This window comes from Pteronotus mesoamericanus, unplaced genomic scaffold, assembly GCF_021234165.1.
Source record: "Pteronotus mesoamericanus isolate MK-2021 breed Mesoamerican mustached bat unplaced genomic scaffold, CSHL_Meso_final contig_82, whole genome shotgun sequence".
Classification (NCBI taxonomy): Eukaryota; Metazoa; Chordata; class Mammalia; order Chiroptera; family Mormoopidae; genus Pteronotus; species Pteronotus mesoamericanus.
The window spans coordinates 3,836,563-3,852,421 of record NW_026555265.1 but is presented as its reverse complement, the minus strand read 5'-3'; the positions used below and the strand labels follow the sequence as shown (position 1 = coordinate 3,852,421).

Genomic DNA, 15,859 nt, shown 5'->3' with positions numbered 1-15,859 from the left:
GAAGATCAATGGCACAGAGGAGGTAAAAATCTCTTGGGAAACACTGCCAGTATTACCCCCTACAGCTATATCGGGTGCTAATGTTACATCATTGCATTTTCTTATAACGAGGAGATTTGCTCAGACTAAGTCCAGACTTCCCTCTGAAGTCAGCCTGCAATTATTTAGCAGCTGATTTTCCTTCACCTTTTCCTCCTTTTTCTCACCTCTGACCTTATGATGGTGACCTAATGCCCAACCAAGAAGAACCAACTGACTTGGAAATGAAGATAATCAAATTAATCTACTTAGTTCCATGTTAACAAAGGCTTTTATCTGAGAGAAAATCAGAACTTGTTAACACCTGATATCTCTGAGGCATATTAAAAAGTGTTTTCAAGCTATCTCATTAGAGCCTTACAATAAGACTGCTAATGAAGTAGAATGACAACTAATATGAATGACCCTTTGATAATGAGGAAGCAAAGTTAACGATTATAAAATTGTGACTGAAATCCAGGGCTCTACTCTGAGCCCAAAATTCTACTATGAAAGTTTGTTAAAAATCTGAGTGGAACATAAAAACCACCCCTTCACCACGCTATGTTCATACCTCTAGGGACTCAGAGACCGCCCTTTAACACTTAACAGCTTGCCAGCTGCTGGCACAGCCTTTCCTGTTCTAACCCCAGAATGCAAATCTGGATAAAGCTGTGCAAGTTAATTAGGAGGGCTGGAATTACATCGACTCCCTGTGGTAATAATTGGGTGCCTCATGGGAAATAAGATGAAATATACCATAAAAAATGAAATTTGCTTGGTAAAACTAAGGAAGGAAGGAAAGTGAAGGATTCAGGAATGTGGGAATTAGTATGAATGGGCAGATTACTTGCTTTTTAGAGTGGAGGCTTAATATACACTATTTAAGATGGCATATTAGTGTAAGCATATTATTTAAATCAGTTATGATAGAAGTAACTAATAACATAATTATAAACAACTAAAAATAAATGATGGAGAAGCGGGCTGTCAATATAAATGGGTTTATCCCAGGGAGCCAGTAGGTAATATTGGAAAAATATAGGTTAAAAATTCTATGCTAAGTTACACTTAGAATCATCAGCAAGAAAAGATAGACTCTAAGGATTCTTATAAAAAAATAAAACATAAAAATAAATAAATAAATAAATATATATATACACACACATATATATAAAATAGGTATGTGTACACACACAAACACTCTCAATGGAAACTAAAGGAAATATAGAAAATATATTCATATATATTTTAAATACAATAATACAAAAATTAAGATGGGATAACTAAGACTGTAACTGTTGCATCAATATGTGTAAATAGATTCATCTTATCAATTAAAAGAAAAGACATCCAAGGTTGGATCACAAATTAAATTAAATTATTTTTGTATAGAAAAACACATCAGAAAATAAAAAGACTCAGAAAGTTCAAAGTAAAAAAATATATAGGCAAAGATATATGAAGAAAATTCAAAGAAAAAGAATGTAAGTTTTGAAATAGCAGGCGAGACCAAAACAAACAAAACATTAAATGAGATGATTGGAAAAGTTTTTAACCTAAAACAAAGATTCAACAAGATTAACATTCATAATGTAAAGTAACAAAAGTAAAATAAACACCCACGTAATCTCAACAGCACTATCAAACACAATTATGAACTAATTAAAATTGATAGAAAAGTAGACACAAAATTATTTTCAGCTGCACAAGGTATATTCACAAAGATATATTATAGTTTAGTCAATGAAACAAGTCTCATATATACAAAGGAGTAAAATCAAAGACAATATATTCTTTAAATTAAAATTCAATAACATTAGGTATCTAGGAAAATTCAAAATATTGGGAAATTTGCCAATACACTTCTAAAGTAGGAATAACAAGAAAAAATAGAAAAATATACATATATATTTTTAATGCTCACCCCAGGATATGTTTTCATTGACTTTAAAGAGAGAGAAAGAAACATTAATGTGAAAGTGAAACATCAACTGGCTGCCTCCCATACACACCCCAACAGGGGACTGAACCTGCAACCTAGATATGTGCCCTGACCAGGAATCAAACCCACAACCTTTCGGTGTATAGGACAATGCTACAACCAACTGAGCCACATGGCCAGGTTGAAAATATTTTTAACCAAATGATGCTACAAGCACAACACATGAAAATCTGTGAGATGCAGCATAGCAGTGCTCAGAAGAAAATTTACAGCTTTCAATGATCTTATTAAAACAGTAGAAAACCCTAAAATCAATGCCCTTGGCTTCCAAATTAAGAATTTAAAAAAAAAGAAAAAGTCAAAATAAACTAAAAGTAAAGAGAAAAAAAGGAAATAAAGAACAGAATTGAAGAAATCAGCTAACTAGAAATGAGACAATTGTGCAAATTAGCAAAGTGAAAAGCATGTTTTGATTAAAACCAACAAAATTGGTAAGCTAATCAACAGAAAAAAAGAGAAAGAATGCAGATCACGAATATCAGGAAAAAAAATTATTTCATTAAATATTGTAGCGAAGTTAAAGGGATAATAATAGAATATTAACAACTTTGTTTTCAAATATATCAATGTAAATAAACTTAAATTTCTTGACAAATACAATTAACCAAAATTAACACAAAAATCAAAGAAAAAAATGAGCAACCCAATATTTATTTTCTTTAAAAAATAACTATCATTCAAAACTATCCCACAAAAAATATCTCAGGCTCAGAAAATTTTTCTTGTATATTCTATCAAAAATTCAAAAAGAGATAATACCACTTACATAGAAAATAAAAGAGGAGAAAACATATTCCAACTTGTTTTATGAATCTGACATAACCCAAATACCAAACCTGGCAAAGACATAACAGAAGAATGAAAATAATAGACTAATATCCTTATGAACACAGGCACAAAACTCCACAGTGAAATATTGGCAAAACAAATCCATAAATGTACGAGAGGGATAATACTCCATGACTAAATGTGTTAATCTGAGGAATGCAGCGTTGATTTAATATTTGAAAATCATAATAAAAATAGGATTTTTAAAAATTATCCAAGCTGCTGGAAAAGTAAATAAGAATAAATAAACATAAATTCCTTAAAAAGAAGATAAGAGGGGAGTGACTAACAGATATTAAAACATAAATAAAGATTACAATAACTAAAGGCATATTGTACTTTAATAAATAGATAAATGGGGGAAATGAAGAGTATAGAAGTTGACACAAACATACATAAATACAGTATATATTAAAAGGGAAATGGTGGAGTGTTGAATAAATGATATTGATAAATCTAGCCTGCCATCTGGGTAAAAGAAAAGTTGGCTGCATATGTTTTCCCTTACTTAAGGTAAATTCTAAATGAAAATTAAATTTAACTATTTTTTAAAATAAAATAAAATTAGGCTTAAAATTAAATATTCTATGCCATTAAAAAGACTGAGGTTGATCTATAGATGATTATATAATAAAGTTTCCAAGGTATATCATTGGGTAAAATTGCTTGAGGCAAGAAAGTTTATGACAACTATATTCATTGGGTAAAATAATCTGTGATAATTTATATGTGAAAAATAATTACAAATGTGTACAAACACACATATATCCATACAAAGATATTTTTATTCTTACACATTTATAGACTACTTCTTTTTTTAAAAGCACAAAACTGCTATCACCTATGAAGATAATTCTGGAGAACTGAAAATCTGGAGTGGGAGAAATATTTCCTGAAAATAAACATTTTCTGTGATGTTTAAATATATGCTTACAATGTGCATATATTTTTGGAAAATTCCACCAGTTTAAAAAGTTAGTGAACTAAACTAATCACTAACTCTTTGCATCCATGCAAAAGTAAATAAAAAATAGGTCTTTGATATGGTATGTTTTATGTAAGGAAAACCAATAATCTGATCGAGCTCTGCTTTTCTCACTCTTTTAGAAAGATTTTTCATTTCCTATTATGTGCCAAACCAGGTGCTTAAAGAAAAAAAAAAATGCACCTGCCTTCAAGGAGTCCACAGTTGAATGGGAAGAGTTCACAGTCAGAGGTCAGAGGAAGACTGCTGTCTTTCTGGCTTATTTCTAAAATATTAATTCTAAATCTCTCTCTCTCAGACCATACCAAGATCTGACTCATTTCGGCCATCCTCCCCTGTAGACCTCACCTGGTCTCTTGGTAACTCAACATCTCTGAGGCAATTGATGTCTCCTCCACTGAGCTTTCAGAGAACATCCAAAGAGACTTCTTTTAAGAAGTGCTATTAGTCACCATGAATTCTGTCCATGAATAATTTTAATTCCCAAAAGCACTATACATTTTCTACCTCTATTCCTTTGGTTATGCTGTTCCTTCTACTTGGAATGTTCTTGAACTTTTGCTCTCCTTCTTTGGCTGATTCTCTTCCCAAGAAATTGGTTGAGAACCTTTCCTACCATGCTCCCACAGCTCTTTCCACCTTACATTTAACCATTTACTTGTCAGGTTTTCATAATAAAGTAAAAACTTACTCAAAAATTTATCCCTGTCTAATACAGAGTAAGAACTCAATGATTGATGAATTCAACTGTAAAAGTTCACAGTTCTCCCCTGGGTTCTTCCAGCTTACAAAATTGAAATGAACTTTGTTTTCCCTAAATGTTCCACCCCACTGCACCACTTTTCCAAGTCTAAGACATCATACTCACTTGTCCAGGGACATCCCACGAAAGGCAAACTTGCCCAGGCAGATGCGATTGATGGCACTCAGGGGAATTTGCTGCAACTGCACACAGCTGAGCATAATGAAGTCATATTTGCAGATCAAGAGAGTCTTGTCTGTGACCACCAAAATCCTCTCCTTCTCATTGTTCCAGTGATCTATCCTGTAAGAATCATCACAGAGAAATGTAGTTGATGGCATAATCTTTCCAAGGTAAAGATAATGACATTTACTGAAACATCTCTAGTAACACAGAAGATGGTGAGGTTTGATCATTCAGTAAAAAGAGGGGATGAGGAAGACCATCTCTTCTCTCTCTCAGTCTGGCTCCACGATCAAGGTAGGAGAAGGGTGGAAGACTACAGGGAAATGTTTTATGGCCACCGAGCTCAAAGATGATTACTGATGATGGGCTCTATTAGGGGAATAGCTAGTTTGCATTTATTATGTTGGGAGTAAACTGTTTCATGCCCCTCCATGTCTTCCTAGTTCTCCAGAAAACCTTCATGAAAGTGCATCTTCCTTCAAGGACACCAAAAGCATCTCTTTGTTCTGCACCACAAATTTTATCCATTAGACTGGAGATAAAATGGAGACTTGAACATAGGTCCATTGATACCCAAGCCATCACGATCTTAAGCTCATCCATCCTATCACATCCTTGTGGGAGAAATACAGTGGAATAAGAAGAGTGGGATCCTGTTGAGCCAAGGACAAACTAAACACTAGATAAGTTTTTATTGAATTGTTTTTCTTCATACTTGATAGCCTTTCAGTGAATGCATAGAAAATTCTGAGTGTTCTCTCCAACAGAAAGAATGAGAAGGAATCAAAACAATGGCTTCTGGTTAAGAGAAACAAAGCATGGTCTTTAATTCCTTTCACCCACAGCACTTTTCCTGTCTGTTTACTATAGCCTTCAGTATATAGCACTTCATCATGTTTATTAGAATTGTTTTAGTACATGTTTTCGGTCTTCCCTAAGAGACTAAACAGGGTGACTTGTGATTGTCTTATATCTGAATCTCCACTACACAGAATCAATCTAATATAAAGATAACATGTGAACCCCACTCCCATCCATGCACAGTAACCACCGTGCTATTCTGAAAATACAAAGGGAATAGTATCACTCCTTGTTAACCTTATTAAATAGCCTCTTTTTGATCTTAGATCAAATCCAAGTTACCTAACAGGACTACAGGCCCTTGAATGGTCTGGCCTCTTCCAAGTATCATCTCATAGCAGGCTGAGAAAACTCATTGTCCAAGTCATGGTTCAAATGCCTCATCCAAAGATGATTTTATTTCTCCTATATTAACTTGGCCCCCTATTACACTCCCTCAAAGCACCTTGATCTTTTTTCCTTTATGGTACTTATCGCCATTTGTAAGAAGAAATTGTACGTAAGTTGTTTAGTAACAGGTACCACATGGACACTGACAAATCAGAATGAACACCATAATAAAGAGGGTAAAGCAATGACAGTGAGGCATGCTGTGTGTGTACTTTCTGTGTGTGTGCGTATTTTTGATGAGGTCAGAGATTGTGTCTGTTGGGTTACTCACGCTATGCACTCCCTATCAAATACCCTGCACTGAACAAGTATCTGTAGAGTAAATAAGTGAGTGACATTCATAATCATTTTGGAGACCTTTGGGCTGGGTGAGGACAGAGATGGAAACTTTCAGCTCTATCATCTGTCCTTGGCTCATGTCCTTTATTCGTGAAATGGAGACAAGACTAGTATCTATTTCATTAGTTTTGGGAGAGGATTAAGAGACCTGATTCTCAATCAGTGTTCTATAAATTTACTGTTATTATCACTGACAGGTACTTAAGTCACTAAATAATTTTGGGAAACCTAATATGGGTTATCATATAATTTAAGCCATTTCTCAGTATAATCTAAAGAAAAAGTGAAGAGTTAAATCAATGAGAAGAGAAGTAAAAGGAGACATGAAGGAAAGAAAAAGGGAGAAGGACAAAGAAAGAAGAAGAAGCAGAAGAAAGATAAGAAGGATGAGATCATTGGTGGAGGTCCTATTATATCCTGGCTTTTATGTGTATATGTATAACTATTTACACTTTTCAACAACCTTTTGAAGTAAGTCATATCTAAAGCCACTACTTATGTCAGAACTGTTGTTTGCAAATATCTTCTCCCATTCAGTCAGTTACCTCTTTGTTTAATATCCAAAATATATAAAGAACTCATAAAACTCAACAGCAAGCAAACAAACCTCACTAGCTATTAGGAAAATGCAAATCAAAACTACAATGAGATACCACCTCACACTGTTAGAATGGCTACTATCAACAAGGCAAGTAATAACAAGTGTTGGAGAAGATGTGGAGAAAAGGGAATCCTCATTAACTGTTGGTGGGAATGTAGACTGGTACAGCCACTATGGAAAAGAGTCTGACGGTTCCTCAAAAAATTAAGAATAGAGTTACCATAATACCCAGCAATCCTTCTCCTGAGTATCTACCCAAAAACCTCAAAAAATTTGTATTTGCAAAGATATATGCACCCTTATGTTTATTGCAGCATCATTCATGGTGGCCTAGACATGGAGACAACCAAAGTGTCCTTCAGTAGAGGACTGGAAAAAGATGTGGTACATCTACACAATGGAATACTACTGAGCCATGAGAAAAGACATAATACTGCCATTTGCAACAACATGGATGGACCTCGAGAATATCATGCTAAGTGAAATGTCAGTCAGAAAAAGGCTAAGAACCATATGATTTTACTCATATGTGGAATGTAAAACTGAAACTTGTGGACACAGACAGCAATGTGGTAGTTGCCAGTGTGAAGGGGATGGGGGATGGAGAGGCCTAATATATGGTGAGGGAAGATGGTTTGACTTTAGGTGGTAGACACATAGTGCGCTATACAGATCTAGTGTCATGCAAATGTATACTTGAAAATCTATATGATACTATTAACCAATGTCACCCCAATGAATTTAATAAAAATTATTTTCAAAAAATAAAACCACCACTTAGTCAGAACATGCTAGTAGATATAGTGGTGCAGAGTCTGAGAGGTCTGCTTTAAATCTTGGTTCAGAAGTTTCCATCTACTTCGACAACACTGCAATACTTCACTGAGTGAAGGAGAGAATTCCTAATGATCTGCTTAACACTCTCAGTCTTAGTCAGAAAGAGGAGACTGAAATGTCTTACCAAATATCTACATAAATTTCTCTAAATAGATTGCATCTACTTAGCAGCAAGTTATAAGCTGCTGCCTAATAAACCAGACTTGTTTTTAATCTGAAAAAAAACACAGCTTTTGGTTGAATGGTTTTATTGAAAATGTCAGCACTCCATAATGAGATTTATTTTAAAAGGTAAAGGACTGGGGGGGAAAGAGAATTCTTTTTAGGAACACAGAGTGCTCTGCTTTGACACAGATGCTGCATGATTTACATTTTGGGAAATTCTGAATTCAAGTAAACATTCAAGCTTATAAATAGTTTGGGGCTACCATCTCTCACTCCTAGGTGGTGTGCATATTTGTTTAGATTTCAATCACACCATTTTTTCCAAAGAACTCAAGAAGAAAACATTAAATTTCATATTCCTAATATTAATATAATTGAAGTTTGGTTGGTGATAATAGCCAGAGCAAATGTAGTAGAAATAACAATTATATTGTATTTGTACTGCTTGTGGGGGGTTAGAGTCTTTGATTATCAATGCTCTCATTTAATTCTCACAACAACCCTTTGAACTGTTATTATCCTCATTTTAACGGCAATGAAACTAAGGCCCAAGCCCCTTAAAATGAGTCACTCTATGTTTTACACCCAGCAAGCAGTAGTGCAGTAACCTTACATAGGTATTGAGGTACAAAATTTAGCCATAGTGTTGGCTTTCTCCCCAGTACAGGATGCTTCTGTATGATGTAAAAATGTGGCAAAATCCACCTCTGAAAGGAGTTAGTGTGATGATATGTATCGGTCTTAGAATTATTCCCTCTGGGAGACTTTACCCCAGGAATTGCCCTTCCCAAACCCTGTTCTCATCCAATGTTTTCTGTCTTGGGGAAGAACCCTCCTTCCATTCAGTTATGCAAGCTAGAGAAGTAGGAGTCACTCCAGATCCATCCCGTTTCTTCATCTCACATGTCAAGTCACACGTATCTTCCTCCCAAAATATCTGTCAAAACCACACTCCTCTCCTTCTCTACCATCCTGATCCAGTCTTCCTTCATCTCCTTCCTGGACTATTGCAATCACCCTCTCTTTAGGCTTGGGCTACCAGTCACCTAGACCAAGTTTACCTGCACCTGCTCTTGTTTCCTTCCAACCTCTTCACCATATTGCAATGAAGCGGACCTTTTGAAAAATGAGATCTGTGCTTTACCTCCCCTGCTCTGGCTTCAACACTTAAACAGCTGTACAAACACATTTCAACTGTTGCACAGCATTCTTATGAAAAATGACAATAATTCTTCCCCTGGTCTAAGAGGACCTGCAGTTAGACTCTACCTATTTCTACAACCTCATTACTGGCCAAGTCTCTTCACTTCATTCTCCTTGATTTTCTTCCAGTTGCTTGTATTCACCATGCCTACTCCTACTAACAGGTCTTTGAATGTGCTGTTTCCTCTATTAGCAAAGTTTTTTCTCATCTTCTGTACTTAGTTAACTCTTATAGTGGTGAGTTCAATTATCACTGACTCAAGCAAGTATTCCCAGACCTTTGTGACAACTTCCCTTCTTTCCGATGTACACTTTCAGAGCACCTCACATTTCTCCTTCATAGTATTGCACTTATTTCAGATGTAGTTTTACAGCTCTTTCTATGATCATCTAAGTAATGTCCATCTCTTTTTCTATGCTGTAAACTCCACAAAGACAGAGTCAGTTCTTAGCATTGTGTCCCCAAGGTTGTAGGGATCCAAAAAATATTTCTTAAATGCATTAATAAAGAATGAACAACACTTGTGTTTTGCAACCCATAAGCCTTGTCTCATAAGGGAATTCTATCCTCAAGTTTATACCCTAAAATACTCCCCCCAAAAAATAGTACCTTTTTCAAAACAGAATCAGTAACATTGGGGAAATGTTTATTCCATAAAACACATAGACTAAGATGTTAACACATTAGTCTGGGTGGTGAGATTTCAAGTGACATTTCTTTTCATGCTGTTATAAGCCAGTTTAATTTTTTTTTACAATGAACATATCCTACTTGTATGATAAAAAAAAAAGATATTTTAAAAGATAATAAATTTCATTCATCCTACAAGTTCTCAGCTTAAATGCTATCTGTTTCATGGAGCCTCACTGTCACCTCCCTCTCCCCCAAAGTGGACTCCACCTTTCTTTTCTTTTAAATACGCATAAGCCTTGATCAGTGCCTTAGTTGTGGCTCTGGTCATAATCTTCTCTATATTACAGAGATTTCTCTGTTTTTCTTATCATTTCTCTCACATTGAGGCAGAGATGGTGCCTTAGTCCCATCTGGGTCCCCTCACTGTGCTCAGCACAGAGCCAAAGAGAACGCAGAGTCTTACTTAGCAAGTGAGCAGGGCGTGGAATAGAAAACTAGAACCAAAACATTCATTCCCTCAGTCGTGAGAGCCACTCCCTCTTGAAAGAGCATTTACCACATCTCCTCTGCCCACCAGTGCTCCTCAGCACTAGTGTCATTTCCCTACTTGACAAGGAAAGGACCCTGTTTCCCCAGTACAGGAGGGAACCTAGGAGCTCCGTGAAATTTCCTGGAATGAAAACAGTTTCGCCAGCAGAGGGCAACAGCGAACTAACAATGACAGGAAAGACCTGCCCGAGCAAGTTTCCAGAACCTCCACCCAGTTACTGAAACCACCCCTGATGCCTTCCCAGAGGTCCCAGTCCTGGGCCCAACAATACTTACAGTTGCTCTTTTAAGGCTGTGTCAAATCAATTTGTGGTTTGGAAATGATTTTCTTCCAAAAAAGAATTTTTTTCTAATACTATTTCCACACACACATCCACACATGCATATGGGCGCACACAAACAAACATCACTCAGCAGAGACGTCTTCCCTGATACTGAACAGAGTGACTACCTGATTGACAAACCTACCTTCCTTGCTGCACCCCTCCAGGCTCTTAGCATGGCCCAGTATCTTGGTCAGCCAAGAATCAGCAACCCAGGAGAAAAACACTGAATCATTCATTCCACACATACTCCCTGAGTACCCACTGGGTCCCAGGCCCAGAGGAGAATCCAGTTTGTGTTTGCTCTTCAAACACTAACAGATGAAAAATGCATGGCACTGAAGTGAAGCAATTTCCCTCCCCCGGAGTTAAGTGAAGACTTGTAAAACCTTTAGCTAAATAATCCACATGCAATTTTTTTAATCATCTGGTTACTCTTTCCCGAGGCCTCTCCAATGTGTTTAAAACAGAGGACATGCCAAGTAAGCAAAGCATTCTAATAAAAATATGATGTCCATAAACCTTCCCTGGTACAGGTCCCCAGACTTGACTTCCTGTGGTTCAAATTTCCTCCCTGCTCCCCCAAGCAGCCAGTCATGTACCAGATTCTGTGCTAGCTACCGGGGATACTGAGGAGAGCATTCTGTTCTTAAGGGATACACAATTCTCTAAGACATGAGGTGAAAATCATGTAAGGAAGAGCTAATGCAGCACCCAAAAGTGAGATGAGACTTGATAATGATAATGGTAACACAAGACCACACACTTGGGTCTCCAGGCTTCCAGTCCATTGCCCACAGGGTGTGAGGCAAAGGAGCCACAGCATCACATTGATGCCCTTGAAGAAGGTGCTCTTTAGCCTTTCATTTCCTGCTGTTTGGTGAACACCTCAGTGGGAAACACACAGGTTATGAAGTACAAATGATTCTTTGGAATGCACACCAATCATAAGTGTCAGGATTATTTATTCATTTCTTCAACGCTTCTTTAATGTGGACCTCTATACGACAGACAGAATGTCCCCATAAAACATAGATAGGATGGACCTGGAAACATCCATTTATGTATCCATGGAAGCTATTTTTTTCCTGAGTAAGGATGTCCTATTATGGGATTTCATATTGTCCCAGTTGACTGCAGAAAATAATGATCAATTTTTCCTTCAGAAAACAAAGAGGTTTATGAGTTTAAACTGATGTGTATATTTGTATATTTATCTACATACATATGTATGTGTATGTGTGCCCAGTTTAAAACCTCTGGAATCTATATACACATATGCATAATTGTGCCGTACATTTTTCTTGAATTATAATAAGAGAAACCTCCCTTTATGGAGTTCTCTGGATCAGGTACTGTGGCAAATGCTAAATACAGGTTACCTCTTTTAATCCTCACCAAAAAACCCTGATGAAGACAGGTGAGGAAACCGAAGCTTGGGGAGGTGTTTTAGACTGAATGTTTGCTGCCACTTGATTCATTTGTTAAAGCCCTAGCCCTCAATGCAGTGGGCCTAAGAGGTGGGGTCTTTGTCAGGTGACTAGGCTTAAATGAGGTTAGACGCCCATGATGGGATTAATATCCTTATAAGAAGAAAAGGGGACAACAGCACTTCCTCTCTTTGTGATGTGAGGACACAGTAAGAAGGCCAGCCAGGAAGAGGCCCCTCATCCGGACCCAATCTGTAGGTTTCTTGATCTCAGATCTCCAGCCTCCAGAACTGTGAGAAATAAACGTCTGCTATTTAAGCCACTAAGTCTATGGTATTTTGTTATAGAAGTGCCAACGGACTGATACAGGATGTTAAATTGTTCTAAGTGACATAGCCAGGGTTCTTTTAAGGTAAATTTCACTTTAAACCCTTGACCTTTCTACTTCACCAAACTGCCATCCATTAGAAAGGCAATGAAATCTCTCCAGTTGATAAATATTGCTGAGTGTCTATGCTATAGTAGATATTATATAGGTTCTCAGACTATGAAGTTATCTGTAATTGTCCCTGTCCTTAAGAAACTTATAATCTAATATGGGAGAAGATTAGTAAATCAAGTATTATGGTATAAAGTGATAAATAATAAGGTGGAAATTTGTACACAGTGCTATGGAAGTCTTGATTCATGGCTAACATTCAATGCTTATTTTACATGAGTTTTTCCTCCAAGTGCTTCATATGGATTACCTCATTTATGCTCCCAGTGAGAAAGGCAGTGTCATTACCCCCATTTTACAGGTAAGAAACAAAAGCATTGAAAGATTAAATAACTTTTCCAAAAGTGTATAGCCAAGAGCTGAAACTGACATTCAAATTGAGAGAGTCTGCCCTCAGAGCCCAGGCTTTTTCTTAAACACTGCGTTCTGCTGAATGTCGTCTTAAACCACCTTGGAAGCCAGGCTAGGCTGTAAGTAAAAAGTGTTGTAGGTGGTGAAAGATGAGCAGAAGAGAGCTTGGTGCAGGGGTCAGAGTGATTACCTTTAGACAGAGTGAACGGCATATGCAAACCTGTGCAGGGATTATATGTGCAAACATGTATAGCAACATGTACAGAATGACTTGTTAGATGAAATGTGTTGGTAAATTAAAATCACGAAAATGGAATTTCCCTTAAAAAGGAGGATAACTCCTGTGAAGATTCTGATTCAGGATCGCTGAGATGGGCTCCCAGACACCTACAGCCCCCTCAAAGCCATCAGATGCAGACAAACATTTTGAAGACCAGGGTATTTTCAGGAGCTGATCTAAGAATCTGAACTGATCTAGGAGAGATCTAGGATCCTTCAGCCTCCCAAGTACATCTGTGAGTTTAGACCTGAAGAATTTCTAGGTAGCACTGGAAGATTTGTGGTTTAACCATCATTTCACATTGGAATACCTTAGAGTATTTCCAAGGGATGTTTGTCCCATCAAGGTAATTAGTTCTGGCCACTTTCTCTCTATCAAAAGTTCCTTAAACTCCAGGGATGAACCTCTTCCGCTCCTTATTTCCCCAGCCAGCGTATCAACACAAGAGCATCACTACATTATGTTATAGTTCCAACCTGGTCCTGGCACAGAGAAGCTGCTTTGTGAATGTTAATGTCTTTCCTTATGTCCCTTTCCCAAAGATAAACTGCAATTGACCAGCAGTTTTATTAAGACCCCTGTGAGATTAAGGCTCATTTTAACCATATCTAAGACTCTACTTTATCTTACATTTCAAATCCTGGATTCCTGAGCATTGGTGGGCTTCCTATCACACAGCCCAGGGGTGGAGATGCTACTTTGCCTTTCACTAGCTGTAAGATCTTGCAGAAATTACTTATCCTTTCTATAGTTTGTTTTCCACATCTTCAAAATGAAAATAATAATAGTTTACACTGCATAAGATTATTGTGAGTTTAAGAAACAGTGCATATAGAGCCCTTAGTAAAATACAAAGCACATAAAATACTTCATTATTGTTGGCTACTAATATGATAATGATGATGACAGTGACCTCCTGTAAATCCCCTTGAAACAATTTTGCAACATTTATTGAATTAACAGATAAAATAATGAATGGCTGATTGAAATAAATTACTTAACAAGAATTCATATAACCTATTACAGTTTTCAGATATACAAAATATTTTTATTTCAATGTCCGAAAATTAAAAGAGTAGTCATTAATGCTATATTTGTAAGACACGTTTCTGGTCTGTTTGTCTATTTGCCTGACAGAGCTGGGTGTATTTTCATTATTGGAAGTTATGTCTGAGTTACTCTGTCTTAAAATATAGACCATAATTGTATGTGAAGTTTCCTTTATAAAAGGCTGTTGGGGGAGACCTGGAGTTGAAACAAACCCAATAAGAAACTCATGAGAGTGTCAATTGCAGGAGGCATGTCACATTCACTTAGATATCCTGGCCCAAGAAGCCAACAGCAGATTCAAACAGAAGCCCAAACCAGGAGTCCAAGTGAAGCAGCTAAGAATTATCGCTCAAAGTAAAGTCATTGATTTTCAATTGCATGTGTTCTCTCTTTGTGTCAATAGGAATGTTTGTCCTTAGAAAACCAATACAAGGTAACTAGTCCAGACATAACGCCCTTTCGTGATCTAACAAACATTGATTGAGCAACATATATACCCCAGGCTCTAGTGGGATAACGGTGAACAAAACAAGCCCCTGTTCCTCTTGTACTTACATTCTAGAAAGGGGTGTTAACCAAAGCAAACATATATATCTGAGAGAGAGCGAGAGAGCAGGGGGGTGGGAGGGAAGAGAGAGAGAGAGATAAAAGGGAGATGGGGAAATCTGTGGGATTAGCATCAACATAAAGTGAAGACCTACAACAAAGGCCCCAAGATGGGATCCACCATGTGAAACAGCAAGGCAGTCGGTTTGACTGAAGCAAAAGGAGCAAGGAAGAGAGTGGAGGGAGATTTAAAGCAGAAGCCAAATCACATGCTGAAACACCCACAGTTTCTTTGCAGTTTATGACCGTTTTTCACATTAAGCAGCTATTATTCCCCACTTTACAGATGGAGGAAGCGAGCCTCAGTAAATGACGTGCATCTAGTACTGAGTGACAGAGCCAAGGCCAGAATCCAGCTCTCCAACCCCCTGCCCAGGCTGCATACATTCCACCCAGCCGCTTCTCCCACTTGTTTTTCCCATGCAGCCAGACAACTTTGTCCTCCCTACCGCAGTACCATCAGTAAGGGACATTTTAAAAGCTGCGCAAAAGAAAAGACTGGGTACACCTCATCCTTCCCTTTCCCACACACAACTGCATGGCTGTTAAATAGCTCCAGTCCTCCACAGCACACCAGGAGCTAACAAGAGGCCCACCCCCTGATCGACTCTCTCCTCCCCTGAATTCATTTTAGTGGATTCACTTGATCAGAAGCCAAGGATGCTGGCAGGAGAACAAGGCCTAATTTTGAGGAGGCGGCAGTAAAGGAAGGAATGAGGGACAAGATGCAACAAATGCTCATATCTTGCCACCTCCGTTGTTGTATTTTATTTTTTTTAAATGAGAGAGATGTGTGCTTACTGTACTGTTAGTTATAGCTCTTTGGATACAGGGAACACAGGCAAGCCCAAGAAGAGGAGATGTGTTATAAAAATACTCTAAGGAATTCCACAGAAGTCCAAGAATGGGATTTATGGTTGGGCTTATGAGACCTGGAAAGCCACAAGGAATGAAAGCTACTGTCCCAGGGGCTGACT

The 15,859-nt window shown here is 37.5% G+C and overlaps 1 protein-coding gene across 1 annotated transcript in view; it reads right to left on the bottom strand.

The window, feature by feature from the left end:
• Positions 1–15,859, bottom strand: part of TPRG1 (tumor protein p63 regulated 1) — a 111,509-nt gene that overhangs the window by 73,846 nt on the left and 21,804 nt on the right. Inside the window, exon 3 of the mRNA XM_054585266.1 lies at positions 4,705–4,881. Within this exon, the coding sequence (XP_054441241.1) occupies positions 4,705–4,881 (177 nt within the window). The remainder of the gene's footprint in view (positions 1–4,704; positions 4,882–15,859) is intronic.